The following is an 18610-nucleotide window of genomic DNA, read 5'->3' on the forward strand; positions in this document are numbered from 1 at the left end:
CTTAGCGAATTGACCCCTATGCCCCTTACATCTTTTTACTGCACGCCCAGATCAGATAGGCTAGATCCAGCCCTGATATATATATATATATATATATATATACACATACAAAGAGAAAGAAAGACAAAACCTGAGTGTAAACCATTCCATATTCTGGTTACTTCATAAAGTATAAGCCGTAGCCGCAGACATGTTCCCATACCTGTTTATCTCGCTGATTAGAGTACACTTCTAGACAGCAAGCTTCCCCTTTCAAAATGGCTCCATAGCATTTAGCAGGGACCAGGCGATCCCTTAAAAAGAACTGCCCATCATTGGTCACCCCCCCCCCCCCCCAGCTCTGCCTCTTATACATGCAATGCATGGGCATAGTGGTAGGCTCTGCTCTCCGAAAGTGGCACTGACAATTTTTGGAACAAAAAAAATGGACATAACATCATTGCCAATGTCCCACCACACACTCCGCTGAATCTGACAGGCGGCCCAGCCGCTAAACTCAGCCCTGCACACCTCCGGAGACAAATGGGGGAGAGAAGGGAGGGGGGGAGATCAACGGAGAGCATCTCCCACACAAGCAGCAGGCCAACACAAGCAAGCCATCCACAACATGAACCCAAACAAAACAACACCACAAATTATGCCATAACAAAACATTACCACGTGTCTAGTGATTTTTTTTTCTCTTTCTTTTCTCTTTTCCCAACCACCGCCCCCCCCAGTTTGCCATTATGCAAACAGATATTTGTTTCATGTTTATATATTTATATTAAAAAATTGCGTTTTACATATACTGTTTGCACTCTTTTTGGTGGCACACTTAAAGTCCAATTGTATTCCTTTCTCCCCTCCCAACATTCTTGTGAAGTTGTGGGTGGGAGTTTTTCATTTACTATTAGAACTTTCCAGATTTGAACACTGTAAAAATGATTGGTGTGTTTGTGTTAATGTATACAGTATATGTGTGTAGTATGTGTATCTGTGTGCATGTTTGAATGTATATTTCCTTTTTTCCTTTTCCTTTGGCAGTAACAGTAAGAAGCACCAGGGATTTTATGGGCTTTTTCCTCCAAGCTCGTAGAGTATTGAATGACCAAGTTGCTGGATCCTTTGTGTTTATTCCACCTGGCTCTAAGCTACTGCGCTGCTTTGAAGATGGAGACACAGTGACCCATTCAGACAAGTCCTTGAAAAGAAATCTGTCTTTTGTGTGGAAGTCACCCGATCAGCAAGTTGGAGACATTAAATTCTTGTGAGTGTTCCTGAAGCACTCTCAGTTTAAGAAATGTTTTCCTGTAGTTTATAGGCATCTAAAAATAATTTAGTACCTAATGAAGAAACTATTTGTTCTTTTTTTTTTCAAAAGTCTGCCGTAAAACATTATAATGATGTGCTTACCTTATATCATTTTGTTCTAAAATTGATGATTTTTTTTATTTTGTGTGCAGAAATATGTTAAATGGTTTTTCCAATCACACATTGCAGTGAACCTGTTTTACATATTTAAACTATTTAAAAGAATTAATGTACAACAAACTACATTTTATCGAGAACAAAAATATTACTAGCAAGATTATCTACAGTGAAAAGTGAGGCCATTAGCTGGGCTGACCGTGGGCCAATGTCTATGGCAGCAGGCCAAGGGGGCACCAGAAAACCTCAACATTTACAAATTGTTATTTCTTTTCCCTTATTTTACTTCCCATTTATGAATGAATGAATGAATGAAATACTTGTATAGCGCACAATGCGAACTGAATCGCCTCTAGGCGCTGTGGCGAGCTTTGATCATCTGCTAAAAGAGGAAGGTCTTGAGTTTTTTCCTAAAAGCCAGGTGATTTTCTTCCAGGCGGATGTTGATTGGTAGAGCATTCCATAGCCGAGGCCCTTGGACAGCGAATCTCCGATCACCCTTGGATTTATACCGGGCTTTGGGCACGAGGAGGAGGTTTTTGTTGGCTGATCGAAGACTGCGGTTTGGTGTGTAATGATTTATTTTCTCCATTAGGTATTGCGGAGCTTCTCTATGCACGCATTTGTGGGTGAGGCAAAGGGTCTTGAACGTGATCCGATTTTTTACGGTTAGCCAATGTAAGCTCCTCAGTGAAGGAGAAATGGATTCCCAGGGTTTTTTTCCTGTTATCAGCCTTGCCGCCGTGTTTTGGATCAGTTGTAATCGCGCAAGTTGATATTGTGGTAATCCTATGTAAAGCGAGTTTGCGTAGTCCAGTCGTGAATTAATGATTGTTCCAACTACCACTGCTTTGTCATTCTTTGGGATAAAAGGGATGAGTCTGCGAAGCATGCGCAGCAGATGGTGAGATCGACTGACTACAGATCCTATTTGCGCATCCATTGACATTTGTGCGTCTAAAATAACCCCGAGACTCTTCGCTTTGGTCTTTGGGGAGATAGTCTGCCCAAAGACGGTTGGTGGAGACCAGGAGGTTTTGATTGCGGGCTTATGATTTGGGTGTAAGATAAGAAGCTCTGTCTTTGATTGGTTCAGCTGGAGGGAGTTGGTGGTCATCCAGTCCTCTATTGATTTGAGGCAGTTTTCAAGTTGTTGTTGGTGATCTTTTTTTCCATTGATCCGGAAATAAAGTTGCGTGTCGTCAGCGTAAGAGTGGAAGCAGAGATCTGAGCATCTGATGATTTGAAGGAGTGGGCGAATGTAAATGTTGAAGAGAACGGGTGACAACGGAGAGCCTTGAGGGACTCCGCAGGTGATTGCCCGAGTTTCGGAGAGGAATTTTCCTAGTTTCACTGTCTGTGACCGATTTCCTAGGAAGGACGCGAACCATTGGAGATCTATGTCTTGGACTCCGGCTACTTCTGTGAGGCGGACGAGTAGAGTATTTTGATCTACTGTATCAAACGCTGCACTTAGGTCTAGCAGTACGAGGAGACACGGCTCTCCGTCATCTGCTGCTTCGAGGGCGTCATCCCAAATCTTGAGGAGAGCTGTTTCTGTTCCATGACTCGGGCGGAAGCCTGATTGCAGCGGGTCCAGGAGTTTGTGAGTATCCAGGTGAAGTTGTAGCTGATGTAGTACAGCTTTCTCCATGATCTTAGAAATGGTGTTGAGGCTTGTAATTGGCCTACGGTTGTTTGGATCCTGAGGGTCCAGGTTTGGTTTCTTGAGTAGAGGTTTGACGATGCCTTGTACATTTTTCGGTAAAAAAGGCTACAGAACTGTAAGGGAAAGGGGATCATTTCCTTTGTTTGTTTGGTGATCTCTGGTCTCTCTGTGTGTGCATGACTTGGGGGCAGCATCCAAACCAGCTGTGATGGGTAGGTGGTAAAAGGTCTGGTCTAGGTGAGAAAAAGATTGTCCCTCTAAGGCAAGGATAAGCAATTAGCGGACCTCCAGCTGTTGCAGAACTACAAGTCCCAGGAGGCATAGCAAGACTCTGACAGCCACAGGCATGACACCAAGAGGCAGAGGCATGATGGGACTTGTAGTTTTGCAACAGCTGGAGGTCCGCTAATTGCATATCCCTGCTCTAAGGGCACCTTTAATCATACATGAAATATTGTTAAAGAGGAAGTAAACCCTGATGGGTTTACTTCCTCTTACATTCCCTGCAAAGGTAAAGCATAATGGACTACTATGCATCACATAGTAGCCCATTATGTGTCACTTACCTGACACAGGAGCCAGCGAAGTCACCGCTGTCCCCTGTAGTCCGGCGCATTCATCTTCTCGGTTGGTCTCACCGCTCCGCCGCTGTCATTCGACGAAGCCGCGATGACGTCACTCCCGCGCATGCGCATGGGAGCCGCCACTCGCGGCATATAGCCGTTGACCGTGATGCGCTCAGTGCACCTGCGCGCTGCTTTCTACGGCGCATGCGCCGTAGACAGCGGTGCCTGTCTTTCAGCAAATATCTCCTAAACTGTGTAGGTTTAGGAGATATTTCTTGGATCTACAGGTAAGCCTTAATCTAGGCTTACCTGTAGGTCAAAGTTGGTTGTAAGGGTTTACAGCCACTTTAATAGCAGCAGATTAAAATTAGGTCTCTTGCTCTGAGAATTGTTTAGCAGGTGAGACGTCTCCCATGCTTATATTTCATGTGTGTATTTGGCTGTTAACTAAATGTAAGCGTTTTTATTTGACCTAGATCTAAATATCAGAAGGTAGGCATCATTTTTGTATCATAGGCAGGAAATACACATTCACCGCCCAAGGATACAATTTTTTATTTTATAAAGTTCTTTTTAAGTCACACAGGTCAGTTGTCTGCAAAAGAACTGAGAGAATTACAATTGTTGTTCCTCTCCTTAACAGTGTATCAGTAGTTCAGTCATACTTTGTTTACTGGGCACGAATTGAGTCTGCCATTGTGTCTGGTCACACGCTGAGGACGACTTCAGAGATCTCAGAAATCTCAGATATGGAAACAACTTCAGTTCTTGGTAAGTTAAGTCAGTAAAAGTAACTATATCATTATGCATAAAAGTTACAATTTCATAGCAAAATGTTATATTAGAATAACTTCTGACAATGTATCTTTGCATTGTATGATGCTACCGTAATTAATTTTCTATCTGATCATGAATTAGTATACTTTTGTCAATATAATATAGAAGCTACTTTAACTTATATTTATAATGCAAAAAGTTACAGCAATAGTTTTGTAAGAGCAGCTCTGGCATATAAAACACATGAGCACAAATCTGTACATGACCATAGATTATGAAACCTACTGATGAATTAAAGTGGATCTCCACCCTCCCACTCTTCCTGCACATTTAAGGTACTCACCCACCCAGAGGATCAATTATTGTCCTGCTGAGATCCACTTGTTTACCTGCCCCAATTCCCCATTGGCTTGTTTGCGTGCCACCATCTTCTTGGGTGACATCATTGGGTAGTTGCCAGCTCTTCTCCTTTCTTAAAGTGGTTGTATACCCTTTTTTGTAACTTTTACCTACAGGAAAGCCTATAATAAGGCTTACCTGTAGGTAAAAAAAATATCTCCTAAACCTGTACGGTTTAGGAGATATTCCCCTCGGTATGCGCCGCTGACTGCAGCGGCGCATGCGCACGAGGGGATTCTCGGCCTGAAAATCCGGCAGTGGCCAGCGGGCAGAAAGAAATCTCCCGCGCGCATGCGCGGGAGTGATGATATCGCGGCTCCGGCCACTCACAGCGCCGGAGCCGCGATACTCGGAAGAAACGCCGAGGGAGCTGACATGGATCGTGCCAGATGTCGGGGCCTCGTTCTAAGGTAAGTATTTCATAATGAGCTAGTATGCGGTGCATACTAGCTCATTATGCCTTTTGCTTTGCAGGTGTTAAAAATTTTTTAAAAAATAGCGGGTTTACTACCGCTTTAATGAAGGACTATGCATTCTGGGATATGTGATTTACATATCCCAGGAGGCACAGCGGGAAAAGTGCACGTCATTTGCCTAGGCCCAATTTGCACAGCGGAGAGGATGAGGGGTGGAGGGGAGGCAACATCCTATTGAGGGTGAAGATATCCTTTAATGTATATCATTTAATGTATATGTGAATTTGATCACTAAAATCCCATATAAACTTTATTTTGCTATTGTAATTTCAAAAGCCATTTTTTAAATAATTAAAGGATTAGTACTTTCTGCCATTGCAAGACTGGGGCGTGGGGGTTGGGGGGGGGGGGGGGGGTAATGGAATAAGCAGTGCAAAAAAGACTACTCACATACATGCGTCAAATGCTATAGTATAGTAATGTAGTTTGCTGATGACATCGCTTTAGTTGGACTTATACGAGATAATGGTAAGACAGCTTATAGGCAGAAAATTCAACATTTGGTGAAGTGGTGTACAGAAAATGATTTAAAGTAGCATTCCATTTAAATCATAACTGTATCTAAATCTACCCCCACCCCGATTCTAAGCCCATTATAACTACTTTGTGAAAGGAAAGATGTCTATACTTACCTACAGTGAGGGAAAAAAGTATTTGATCCCCTGCTGATTTTGCATGTTTGCTCACTGACTGAAAGAAATTATCAGTTTATAATTTTAATGGTATGTTTTTTTTAACAGTGAGAGACAGAATAACAACAAAAATATCCTAAAAAAAAAAAAACATTTTAAAAGAAGTTATAAATTTATTTGCGTTTTATTAAATTAAATAAGTATTTGACCCCTTCTCAAAACATGACTTAGTACTTGGTGGCAAAACCCTTGTTGGCAATCACAGAGGTCATTTACTATGGGATTAAGGTCTGGAGACTGGCTAGGCCTCTCCAGAACCTTAATGTGCTTGTTCTTGAGCCACTCTTTTGTTGCCTTGGTCGTGTGTTTTGGGTCATTGTCATGCTGGAATACCCATCCCTGACCCATCTTCAAAGCCCTGGCTGAGGGAAGGAGGTTCTCATCCAAGATTTGACGATACATGGCCCTGTCCATCGTCCCTTTGATGCAGTGAAGTTGTCCTGTCCCCTTAGCAGAAAAACAACGCCAAAGCATAATGTTTCCACCTCCACGTTTGACAGGGAGGATGGTGTTCTTGGGGTCATAGGCGGTGTTCCTCCTCCTCCAAACATGGCAAATTGAGTTGATGCCAAAGAGCTTGATTTTAGTCTCATCTGACCACAACACTTTTACCCAGTTCTCATCTGAATCATTTAGATGTTCATTAGCAAACTTCAGACGGGCCTGTATGTGTGCTTTCTTGAGCAGGGGGACCTTGCAGGATTTCAGTCCATAATGGTCTAGTGTGTTACCAATTATTTTCTTGGTGACTATGGTCCCAGCTGCATTGAGATCATTGACAAGATTCTCCCGTGTAGTTCTGTGCTGATTACTCACTGTTCTCATTATCATTGAAACTCCACAAGGTGAGATCTTGCATGGGGCCCCAGACCTAGGGAGAGTGACAGCTATTTTGTGTTTCTTCCATTTGCAAATAATCGCACCAACTGTTGTCACCCTCTCACTAAGCTGCTTGGCGATGGTCTTGTAGGCCACTCCAGCCTTATGTAAGTCTACAATCTTGTCCCTGCCATCCTTTGGACAGCTCTTTGGTCTTGGCCATGGTGGAGAGATTGGAATCTGATTGAGTGGTTTTGTGGACAGGTTTCTTTTATACAGGTAACAAGCTGAGATTAATCTAATCTCAGTTTGTTGCCTGTATAGAAGACACCTGGGAGCCAGAAATGTTGCTGACTGAAAGGAGATGAAATACATATTTCACTCACGAATATGCAAATCAATTTAGGACTTTTTTTAAATGCATTTTTCAGGATATTCTTGTTGTTCTGTCTCTCACTATTAAAATAAACCTACCATTAAAATTATAGACTGATCATTTCTTTGTCAGTGGGCAAACGTACAAAATCAGCACTTCACTGTATGCTGAGGGCACTGCAGTCCAGTCACAGCCCCGACAGTGTAGAGGAGGGAAAGCTGAAGCAGATGCCCCATAGTAAGCCTATGGGTGACATCATCGCCCAGGCTCTGCAGCCATTGTCAGGAATCTCTCCTATTCACCGAAGCCGGCCACTAGAGAGATCTTGTGACCAGACGGTAACACCTTCAGAATAGAAAAGGACAGAGATCTTTCCTTTACAGGGTCAGGGCCGTTTTTAAGGCAGGGCAAAAGGGGCAGCTGCCCTGGGCCCTGTCATTGTTGTGGGGCCCAAAGCAGTTGCTTCATACTTGCCAACTATCCTGGTTTAAATTTGCTCGCCCCTTGAGGTTTTAGTTCTGTTTTGAGTCCCAGATGACTCACCTGGAGACCCTGTGTTTACATGCAAATTACCAGCATTCATATGTAAATAGAGGCGGCCGGCGGCAATGATATGTGTATATCATGCCCCCCTGAGGTCATATTCACAGTAATCACTAGCAACCAATCAACAAGCAGAAATCATGTGCTGTAACCTCTAGCAACTAGCCAGTGAGCTGTAATGTGTTCTGTAACCTCTAGCAACCAGTCAGTGAGTGGTACTGGTACACTGAAACCTCTGGCAACCAATCGCAATAGCTGCCTGATCTGATTCAGCAAACTGATTTTGAGTCTAACTGCTATTTATTGTATGTCTCAGAGCAGGTGGAGAGCGAAACTGCATGGGGAGGGGGCCCCCAAGAAAGGTTTTGCCCAGGTCCCAATCAATATTAAAGACGACCCTGTACAGGGTTGTTAGAATAAGCTTAGAACGGGGGTGGGCACAGGTTTAGGTATAGTTAGAATTTGACTGGAATGCTACTTTAATACTTAATATTGCAAAAACTAAAGAAAGAATTGTAGATTATTGGATTATTATATCAAGATCAATCATTCACTGGTATACTGTACTGTGCAAACGTTTTAGGCAGGTGTGGAAAAAATGCTGTAAATTAAGAAAGCTTTCAGAAATAGAAGTGTTAATAGTTTATTTTTATCACTAAACAAAATGGAAAGTAAATGTACAGAAGAAAAAATCCAAAGCAAATCAATATTTGGTGTGACCACCCTTTATCTTCAAAACAGCATACATTTTTCAGTTCTTCACACAGTTTGTTAAGGAACTCAGCAGGTAGATTGTTAAAAAACCTCCTACCCCAAATTCTTCTGTGGATGTAGGCATCCTCAAATCTTTCTGTCTCTTCATGTAATCCCAAACAGACACTACAGTGCCTTGCAAAAGTATTCGGCCCCCTTGAACTTTTCAACCTTTTGCCACATTTCAGGCTTCAAACATAAAGATATAAATTTTTTATTTTTTGTGAAGAATCACCAACAAGTGGGACACAATTGTGAAGTGGAACGAAATCTATTGGATATTTTAAACTTTTTTAGCAAATAAAAAACTGAAAAGTGGTGCGTGCAAAATTATTCGGCCCCTTTACTTTCAGTGCAGCAAACTCACTCCAGAAGTTCAGCGAGGATCTCTGAATGATCCAATGTTGTCCTAAAGGACTGATGGTGATAAATAGAATCCACCTGTGTGTAATCAAGTCTCTGTATAAATGCACCTGCTCTGTGATAGTCTCAGGGTTCTGTTGAAAGCGCAGAGAGCATCATGAAGACCAAGGAACACACCAGGCAGGTCCGTAATACTGTTGTGGAGAAGTTTAAAGCCGGATTTGGATACAAAAAGATTTCCCAAGCTTTAAACATCCCAAGGAGCACTGTGCAAGCGATCATTTTGAAATGGAAGGAGTATCAGACCACTGCAAATCTACCAAGACCTGGCCGTCCCTCTAAACTTTCAGCTCAGACAAGGAGAAGACTGATCAGAGATGCAGCCAAGGGGCCCATGATCACTCTGGATGAACTGCAGAGAACTACAGCTGAGGTGGGAGAGTCTGTCCATAGGACAACAATCAGTCGTACACTGCACAAATCTGGCTTTTATGGAAGAGTGGCAAGAAGAAAGCCATTTCTCAAAGATATCCATAAAAAGTCTCGTCTAAAGTTTGCCACAAGCCACCTGGGAGACACACCAAACATGTGGAAGAAGGTGCTCTGGTCAGATGAAACCAAAATCGAACTTTTTGCCCACAATGCAAAACGATATGTTTGGCATAAAAGTAACACAGCTCATCACCCTCAACACACCATCCCCACTGTCAAACATGGTGGTGGCAGCATCTAGTGATGGACGAACTTCCGACGGGACGTTTCGCGAACGCGGACTGCGAACGCGGCCGATAGTTCGCGAACCGGAACGTTCGCGGCGGGCCCCATTGACTTCAATGGGAGGCGAACTTCGCAAACCTACAGGTCAAATTTGCAGCCACAAAATGATTAATAGCTGTGCAAACATAGTCCCACCACATGGCCAATGACATAACACATGTATGAGGTGAATCTCGGATCGACAACTACAAGCATTCTTTTTTTATATGGGAAATTGTTGTGACAATTCAGGACTGTGGAGCGCATGAAGGCAATGGAGGAGAGGGAAGGTCAGGGACCAGGGTAGGCAAAGAAGAGGGTGCAGGAGATGATCACCAGCAGCGTGACATACAGCAATGACACCTGCACCGTGATAGAGTCATCTGACACCAGCACCGTGATAGAGAGCAGTGACATCAGCAGCGTGACATACAGCAATGACACCTGCACCGTGATAGAGTGATCTGACAACAGCACCGTGATAGAGAGCACTGACATCAGCAGCGTGACATAAAGCACTCACACCAGCACCGTGATATACAGCACTGACAGCAGCACCGTGATAGAGAGCACTGACATCAGCAGCATGACATAAAGCACTCACACCAGCACCGTGATATACAGCACTGACACCTGCACTGTAAGCAGCCCCAGGAGGTCAGCATAGCACAGGGATGGTGGGAGCCCCTCATAATGAGCATAGCACTGGGATGGTGGGAGCCCCTCATAATGAGCATAGCACAGGGATGTGGGAGCCCCTCATAATAAGCAGCCCCAGGAGGATGTCAGCATAGCACAGGGATGGTGGGAGCCCCTCATAATTAGCAGCCCCAGGAGGATGTCAGCATAGCACAGGGATGGTGGGAGCCCCTCATAATAAGCAGCCCCAGGAGTAAGTCAGCACAGCACAGGGATGGTGGGAGCCCCTCATAATGAGCATAGCACAGGGATGGTGGGAGCCCCTCATAATAAGCAGCCCCAGGAGGATGTCAGCATAGCACAGGGATGGTGGGAGTCCCTCATAATAAGCAGCCCCAGGAGTAAGTCAGCACAGCACAGGGATAGTGGGAGCCCCTCATAATGAGCATAGCACAGGGATGGTGGGAGCCCCTCATAATAAGCAGCCCCAGGAGGATGTCAGCATAGCACAGAGATGGTGGGAGCCCCTCATAATAAGCAGCCCCAGGAGTAAGTCAGCACAGCACAGGGATGGTGGGAGCCCCTCATAATGAGCATAGCACAGGGATGGTGGGAGCACCTCAAAATATGCACAGCAGAGGTACAGCCCCAGGAGGAAGTCAGCACAGCACAGGGATGGTGGGAGCCCCTCATAATATGCACAGCAGAGGTACAGCCCCAGGAGGATGTCAGCACAGCACAGGGATGGTGGGAGCCCCTCATAATAAGCAGCCCCAGTAGAAATATGACACCGCTCAACCTCTTCAAAGAGGAGGGTACGGGCATATAGTATGGTGTGCTTTTTTTGGACAAGGAAGTGAGCCAAATGAAGAAAGAAAGTGTCTGTGCTCGATTCAAAAAATTGTTTATAGACATATACATGGTCTACTGGTCACATGTGTTGAATTCCTCCGAGATCCATGCCTCATTTATTTTTAGAAATGTGAGGTAGTTAACACTGTCGTGAGCTAGGCGAGTACGCTTATCGGTCACGATCCCCCCTGCTGCGCTGAACGTCCTTTCGGACAGGACACTGGATGAGGGGCAAGCCAACAGTTCGATTGCAAATTGGGCAAGCTCTGGCCAGAGGTCAGGCCTGCCCACCCAGTAGTCCAGGGGTTCATCACTCCTCAGAGCGTCCACATCGGCCGTTAACCCGATGTAGTCGGACACCTGACGGTCTAGGCGTTCCCTGATGCTGGATCCGGATGACACCTGTCGATGGGTCGGCTGAAAGAATGACCTCATATCCGAAGTCACCAACACATCTTCAAACCGGCCTCTTCTTGCAGGCGCTGTTGGATTGGTACCTGCAACTCCTTCTCTGGGAGTGGGAATTGCTCCTCTGTCAGCGCACGCAAAAGCAGAATGCAGCATTTCTCGAGGCAAGGCCTGGAAGTGCTGCATTCTGACAGCCCTCTGTGACGGCGGTAACATTTCCGCCATTTTGTGTTTGTAGCGGGGGTCTAAGTACGTTGCCACCCAGTACTGGTCCTTGACCCTTATGCTTTTTATACGGGGGTCCCTATTAAAACACTGGAGCATGAAGGCCCCCATTTGCACTAAACTGGAAGCGGTGTGGTGGCCTGGCTCCTGCTCATCATCCAGGATAATGTCGCCCTCTTCATTCTCCTCTCCCCATCCACGCACAACAGGGATCCCAGAATGGTTTAAAGCATGCTCTTCTTGCTCCTCCTCATCCGCCCCGGCACCATCCTCCTCTGACTCCTCTTCAGACTCCTGTTGTTGACTTGTCTCAGCTAGAGTAGCCCCCCCTGGGAATTCATCCAGCATTGCGACTTCCTCATCTTCCCACTCCTGCTCCTCCACAGCTTGATCAATGACACAACGCAATGCACGCTCCATAAAGAAGGCATAAGGTACCATGTCACTGATGGTGCCATGGCTGCGACTGACCAGTTTGGTGATCTCCTCAAATGGGCGCAGAAGTCTGCATGCGTCGCGCATGAGCAGCCACTGGCGCGGTGAAAAAAACCCCAGCTCCCCAGAACCGGTTCTGCCGCAGAGTTCATACAGGTAGACGTTAACTGCACGTTTCTGCTGGAGCAGCCTATCAAGCATATAGAAGGTTGAGTTCCATCGCGTCGGGCAATCGCAAATAAGACGTCTGACCGGCAGATTGTGTCGCCGCTGAATGTCAGCAAGGCGAGCCATGGCTGTGTAAGATCTTCTGAAATGGGCTGAGATTTTCCTTGCCTGCCGCAAGATGTCCTGGACCCCAGGGTATTTGACAACGAATCGCTGCACAACCAAGTTTAAGACATGTGCCATGCATGGCACGTGCGTGATTTTGCCCTGTTTCAATGCGCTAAGCAGATTGGCACCATTGTCACACACCACTTTACCAACTGTCAAATTGAGCGGTGTTAGCCACTGATCTGCCTGTGAACGCAAAGCTGAAAGGAGTGCCGGGCCAGTGTGGCTCTTGGCTTCCAGGCACAACAGACGCAGCACGGCATGGCAACGTCTCACCTGGCATGTCGAATAGGTTCTGGGGAGCTTGGGTGGCGCAGCGGAAGAGACGCTAGCAGCGGAAAAGGAGGAGTCAGCTGAGGAGGAGAGGGAGGAGGATGGAGTAGGAGGAGGAGGAGAAGAAGAGTCAGCCCTGCATGCAATCCGTGGCGGTAAAACCAAATCTACACGGGTGCCACGGGTTACATGCTTGACGGCCGTCAGAAGGTTCACCCAGTGGGCAGTAAAAGTTATATACCTTCCCTGCCCGTGTTTGCTAGACCACGTGTCTGTGGTCAGATGTATCTTGGCACCGACACTGTGTGCCAGAGATACATTCACTTGCCGCTGAACATGGCCATATAGCTCTGGGATGCCCTTCTCTGAGAAATACTTCCTTCCTGGGACCTTCCATTGTGGTGTTCCAATGGCCACAAATTTGCAAAAGGCCTCCGAGTCCACCAGTTTATAAGGCAGTAGTTGGCGGGCTATGAGTTCTGACAAGCCAGCCGTCAACCGTTGGGCAAGAGGGTTATCCGGCGTCATAATTTTTTTACGCTCGAACATTAGGCCCACGGAAGCCTGCCTTTTTGCAGAAAAACGTGAGCTTGGCGTGATGGAAGGTGGAGTGGAGGACAATTGTGAGGAGAGAGGAGAAGGAGAAGTAGAAGACGAGGCTGGATGGTGAGAGCCTGCAGTGTGGCTTTGTGTGTTCCGTTGCTCTTACTCGGCTCAGTGATGGCTGCTCATGTGCCTTCTTAAGGCGGTCGTCCCTAGGTGAGTGTTGGGCTTACCGCGACTAATGCGTTGACTGCACAGATTGCAGATGGCAACGCTATTGTCAGCAGCGGACACGTTAAAAAAAGCCCACACTGCGGAGCCATGTGCCGGTGTCCTGGGAGCGCCAGATGTGACCGTACATGGTCGATGACTCGCTCCTGATACATTTGCAGTCTGCTTTGTCCCTGCTGTGCAATGTAAGTTATTCCTGCTTCTCCTCCCTATCGGCTGGTCCATATCTCCCTCTGAACTCCCCTCCTCTTCCTCTCTTGTGGGCACCCACGTGACATCACTAGACACGTCATCATCAACGTCACCTTCCCCACCGCTATAAGTAGAAATCTCGGAGTAGGCAGCAACACCGGGGACCAACCTCCTCCTTGGGCTGATCTGGGTACTGTCGTCAGACTGCTGAGTAGCGGTTGTTGCTGCCTCCTCTTCCTGATCCAATACCAAGAGTGGCTGCGCATCAGAAATGTCTTGATATGGATCGGAAAATAATTCCTGTGACTCAAGCGGAAGGTATGTGGTAGTGGTGGTGGTGTTGTTGGTGCTAGTGTCTTTGGGGTGCACATAGCAGAGAGTGAAGAAGAGGGTGCAGATCGAGAGGATGAGGAGGGTGCAGAAGAGTAAGGTTGAGCGAGCCACTCAACCAAGTCTGGTGCGTCCTTTAAAGTAATTGAACGCACCTTCTGCAACTTCCCACTTTGGCTCAAGCCTGTTGCTCCTGCCCTACCCCTACCACCCCTGCGTAAGGGCCTGCCTCTTCCTCTACCTGTCATTTTTTAAATGACCCTGTGACAAAACTCTCAGTCTCTATACCGATGAAGGACTGCTGCAGTATAGGGCAGTGGTCAGCAGTAGTGCACCTCAACCCTATGTATTGTGGACCGATACCAGTCCTTATAGAATGGCAGACTGTACCTCACTCAACCCTATGTACTGTAGCACCCTAGACAGACCAAGTTACCAGTCCTTATAAGGACTTTTGTGGACCAAGTAGGTTATGTGTGAGTGATTAGCAGACTGTACGTCAGTCCCTATACCGATGAAGGAATGCTGCAGTATAGGGCAGCGGTCAGCAGTAGTGCACCTCAACCCTATGTATTGTGGACCGATACCAGTCCTTATAGAATGGCAGACTGTACCTCACTCAACCCTATGTACTGTAGCACCCTAGACAGACCAAGTTACCAGTCCTTATAAGGACTTTTGTGGACCAAGTAGGTTATGTGTGAGTGATTAGCAGACTGTACGTCAGTCCCTATACCGATGAAGGACTGCTGCAGTATAGGGCAGCGGTCAGCAATAGTGCATCTCAACCCTATGTATTGTAGACCGATACCAGTCCTTATAGAATGGCAGACTGTACCTCACTCAACCCTATGTACTGTAGTACCCTATACCTTACCAGTCCTTATAAGGACCTTTGTGGACCAAGTAGGTTGTGTGTGAGGGATTAGCAGACTGTACGTCAGTCCCTATACTGATGAAGGACTGCTGCAGTATAGGGCAGCGGTCAGCAGTAGTGCACCTCAACCCTATGTATTGTGGACCGATACCAGTCCTTATAGAATGGCAGACTGTACCTCACTCAACCCTATGTACTGTAGCACCCTAGACAGACCAAGTTACCAGTCCTTATAAGGAACTTTGTGGAACAAGTGGGTTGTGAATGATTAGCAGACTGCAGCAGAAGGGCAGCAGTCAAGTATAATATTCTTTCTATATTTGGAAGAAAGAATATTATACGTGTACAAGCCTATTACCATACCACTGATACCAGTCCTGAAAAGAACCTTTGTGGAACTAATAGTAACAGCTACTGATTAAACTGACCCTCACTGCCTCACACACTGCTTCCTGCCTGTCCCTATATAAACTGACAAAATAGAGGCTACTGGAACAATAATTGAAATAGCACTTTTGTGGACCTGATAGTAACAGCTAATGACTAAACTGGCTGTCCCTGCAGCACACACCGTCCTGTCCCTTTCTCTAAACTGACAAAAGACACTCAGGCTGCTGCAACAATCACTAGCACAGCACTGCCTATCCTGAACTACACCTAACACCTATACCAGTCCTGAAAAGAACTTTTGTGTACCAAATAGCTAGCGATTTGGGTCACTGTAATCTCTCCCTGCTCCACACAGCAACCTCTCCCTATAGTGACAGAAGAAAGAATGTAAAATGGCCGCCAGATCGGGTGTATTTATAAGTTAGGGGGAATGTCCAAGTGTCCATGTGCTGTAATGTCTCAATTGGCTGTCCTGTACCCCATGATGGATGTGTCATCATAGGTCAAAGTTCTTTTACACAGTAAACGCGGAAGTCTGCCGGGCGAACGGCGCCAATAGTCCGCCGAATGGGCGGACTGCGAACAGCCGAAATTCGCCGCGAAACGATCGCCGGGCGAACCGTTCGGCCATCACTAGCAGCATCATTGATTTGGGACTGCTTTTCTTCAGCAGGGACAGGGAAGATGGTTAAAATTGAGGGGAAGATGGATGCAGCCAAATACAGGACCATTCTGGATAAAAACCTGTTGGAGTCTGCAAAAGACCTGAAACTGGGATGGAGATTTATCTTCCAACAAGACAATGATCCCAAACATACAGCAAAATCTACAAAGGAATGGTTCACAAATAAACGTATCCAGGTGTTAGAATGGGCAAGTCAAAGTCCAGACCTGAATCCAATCGAGAATCTGTGGAAAGAGCTGAAAACTGCTGTTCACAAACGCTCTCCATCCAACCTCACTGAGCTCGAGCTGTTTTGCAAGGAAGAATGGGCAAGAATTTCAGTCTCTTGATGTGCAAAACTGATAGAGACATACCCCAAGCGACTTGCAGCTGTAATCGCAGCAAAAGGTGGCTCTACAAAGTATTAACGCAAGGGGGCCGAATAATTTTGCACGCCCCACTTTTCATTTTTTTATTAATTAAAAAAAGTTTCAAAAATCCAATAGATTTCGTTCCACTTCACAATTGTGTCCCACTTGTTGGTGATTCTTCACAAAAAATAAAAATTTTATATCTTTATGTTTGAAACTTGAAATGTGGCAAAAGGTTGAAAAGTTCAAGGGGGCCGAATACTTTCGCAAAGGCACTGTATATTCAGATCAGGGCTCTGTGGGGTCCAGATCATCATTGGTTTGAAGCCAAAGGATGGTCACACCAAATATTCATTTGATTTTAGGGCTGTGGAAATTAAAGCGGGAGTCCGCCGGGGCTCCGCGTTTTTTTTTAAAAGCCAGCAGCTACAAATACTGCAGCTGCTGACTTTTAAAATAGTGACACTTACCTGTCCAGCGCGCCCGCGATGTCGGCACCCGAAGCCGATCTCTAGATCGTCTCTCGGGTGCTGCCGCCGCCATCTTGGGTATGGGAATCAGGAAATGGAGCCTTTCGGCTTCATTTCCCGGTTCCCTACTGCGCATGCGCGAATCGCGCTGCGCAATAAGGATGGTCCCCGCTGCCTCTGGGATCTGTGTGTTTCCCAGCAGGCAGCGGGGCACTTGCGGAAAGGGGCGGGCTCTTGCGGAAAGGGGCGTAATCTACGCCCCTTTCCGCAGAGAGCTATCCCGGAAGTGGGTGCAGATACCTGTACTGTACAGGTATCTGCACTCCCCTCCCCCCTGAAAGGTGCCAATTGTGGCGCCGGAGGGGGGGAGGGTTCCAATGAGCGGAAGGTCCACTTTGGGGTGGACCTCCGCTTTAAAGATTAATTCCTTGATTAATCGATTGAAGGCTTATGGTGTCTGTCGAATGTTTAAAGAAGATTCGACGGAGCAACGAAACTCACTGTATGATGCTGCAATCATACATTCCCAGTCGAATATTTTGACTACAAGCTATAGTAGGATTCTAATGTGGTACGTCTTCTATGTTTTTTTTTTTAAGTTTATTTGCATTGCACGCAGGTCATGTTAGCATTAAGAAAAAAAAATGCGTGGGGGTCCCTCGAAATTCCATACCAGGCCCTTTGGGTCTGATATGGATATTAAGGGGAACCCTGTGCCAAAGAAAATAAAAAATGGCGTGGGGGCCCCCCTCAAAATCCATACCAGACCCTTATCCGAGCACACAACCACATGGTTCCTTGCATCAGAGGGGGGTGGAGTCACCGGGTGGCCCCACCCTCCGTTATATAAGAACTGTCAGAAGAAGAGAAGCGTTACACAGCGGGAGCCTCCCATTGCACGGAGCAGCCCGAGAACGAAGAAGAGATGCCGTGGAGGAAGATGCCGGATGAGAACACCGGAGAAGCGGATCGGAGGAAGAAGAAGATGAAGGAAGAAGATGAAGAATCTGAGGATGAAGAAAAGAAGAAGGAAGAAGACCAGAAGAAAGAAGATGAAAGAAGACTTTAATAAAGGACTTGTCAAAGACCGTCTTCTGTCATTTTTAACACTTTTGTCCCTTTTTTGGTGAAATGGTTACCCCCTTACCATTTCACGCAGGGGTGGAGGCCAGGATTTGGGGGTCCCCTTGTTAAAGGGGGCTTCCAGCTTCTGATAAGCCCCCTGCCGCAGACCCCCACAACCACCGGCCAGTGTTGTGGGGATAAGGCCCTTGTCCTCATCAACATAGGGACAAGGTACTTTGGGGGGACCCCAAAGCATCCTCCCAATGTTGAGGCATGTGGTCTGGTACAGTTCAGAAGGGGGGGCGCTCTATCGCCCCCCTCTTTTCCTGTGGCCTGCCAGGTTTCGTGCTCGGATAAGGGTCTGGTATGAATTTTGAGGGGGGCCCCCACACCATTTTTTTTGTTGGCACGGGGTTCCCCTTAAAATCCATGCCAGACCTGAAGGGCCTGGTATGCTTTTGAAGGGGAACCCATGCCATTTTTTTTTTACATTAAAGTCGTGTTGTAAGTTGCGCTGTGATTCACACTCAAGTCGTGTCCAAGTTGCCTCCCAAAGTCGCGCTGGAAGTCGTGTTGCCCCTGTTTGAATGGACTGTTATGATACAAGTTCAATAGACACAGATTGTTATTGTCAGAGTCACGTCGAATCTCCTATCTGTATCGAACTGTGTCAAATAAAAATGAAAATAAAGCATTTATTTATGTTGGAT

The 18610-nt window shown here is 46.3% G+C and overlaps 1 protein-coding gene across 1 annotated transcript in view; it reads left to right on the forward strand.

Moving 5' to 3' along the window:
• Positions 1-18610, forward strand: part of REELD1 (reeler domain containing 1) — an 81553-nt gene that overhangs the window by 33911 nt on the left and 29032 nt on the right. Inside the window, exons 3-4 of the mRNA XM_077476992.1 lie at positions 1027-1249; positions 4289-4416. Of these exons, the coding sequence (XP_077333118.1) occupies positions 1027-1249; positions 4289-4416 (351 nt within the window). The remainder of the gene's footprint in view (positions 1-1026; positions 1250-4288; positions 4417-18610) is intronic.

This window comes from Lithobates pipiens, unplaced genomic scaffold, assembly GCF_037356315.1.
Source record: "Lithobates pipiens isolate NorthernLeopardFrog02 unplaced genomic scaffold, aLitPip1_a1.2 Scaffold_13, whole genome shotgun sequence".
Taxonomy (NCBI): domain Eukaryota; kingdom Metazoa; phylum Chordata; class Amphibia; order Anura; family Ranidae; genus Lithobates; species Lithobates pipiens.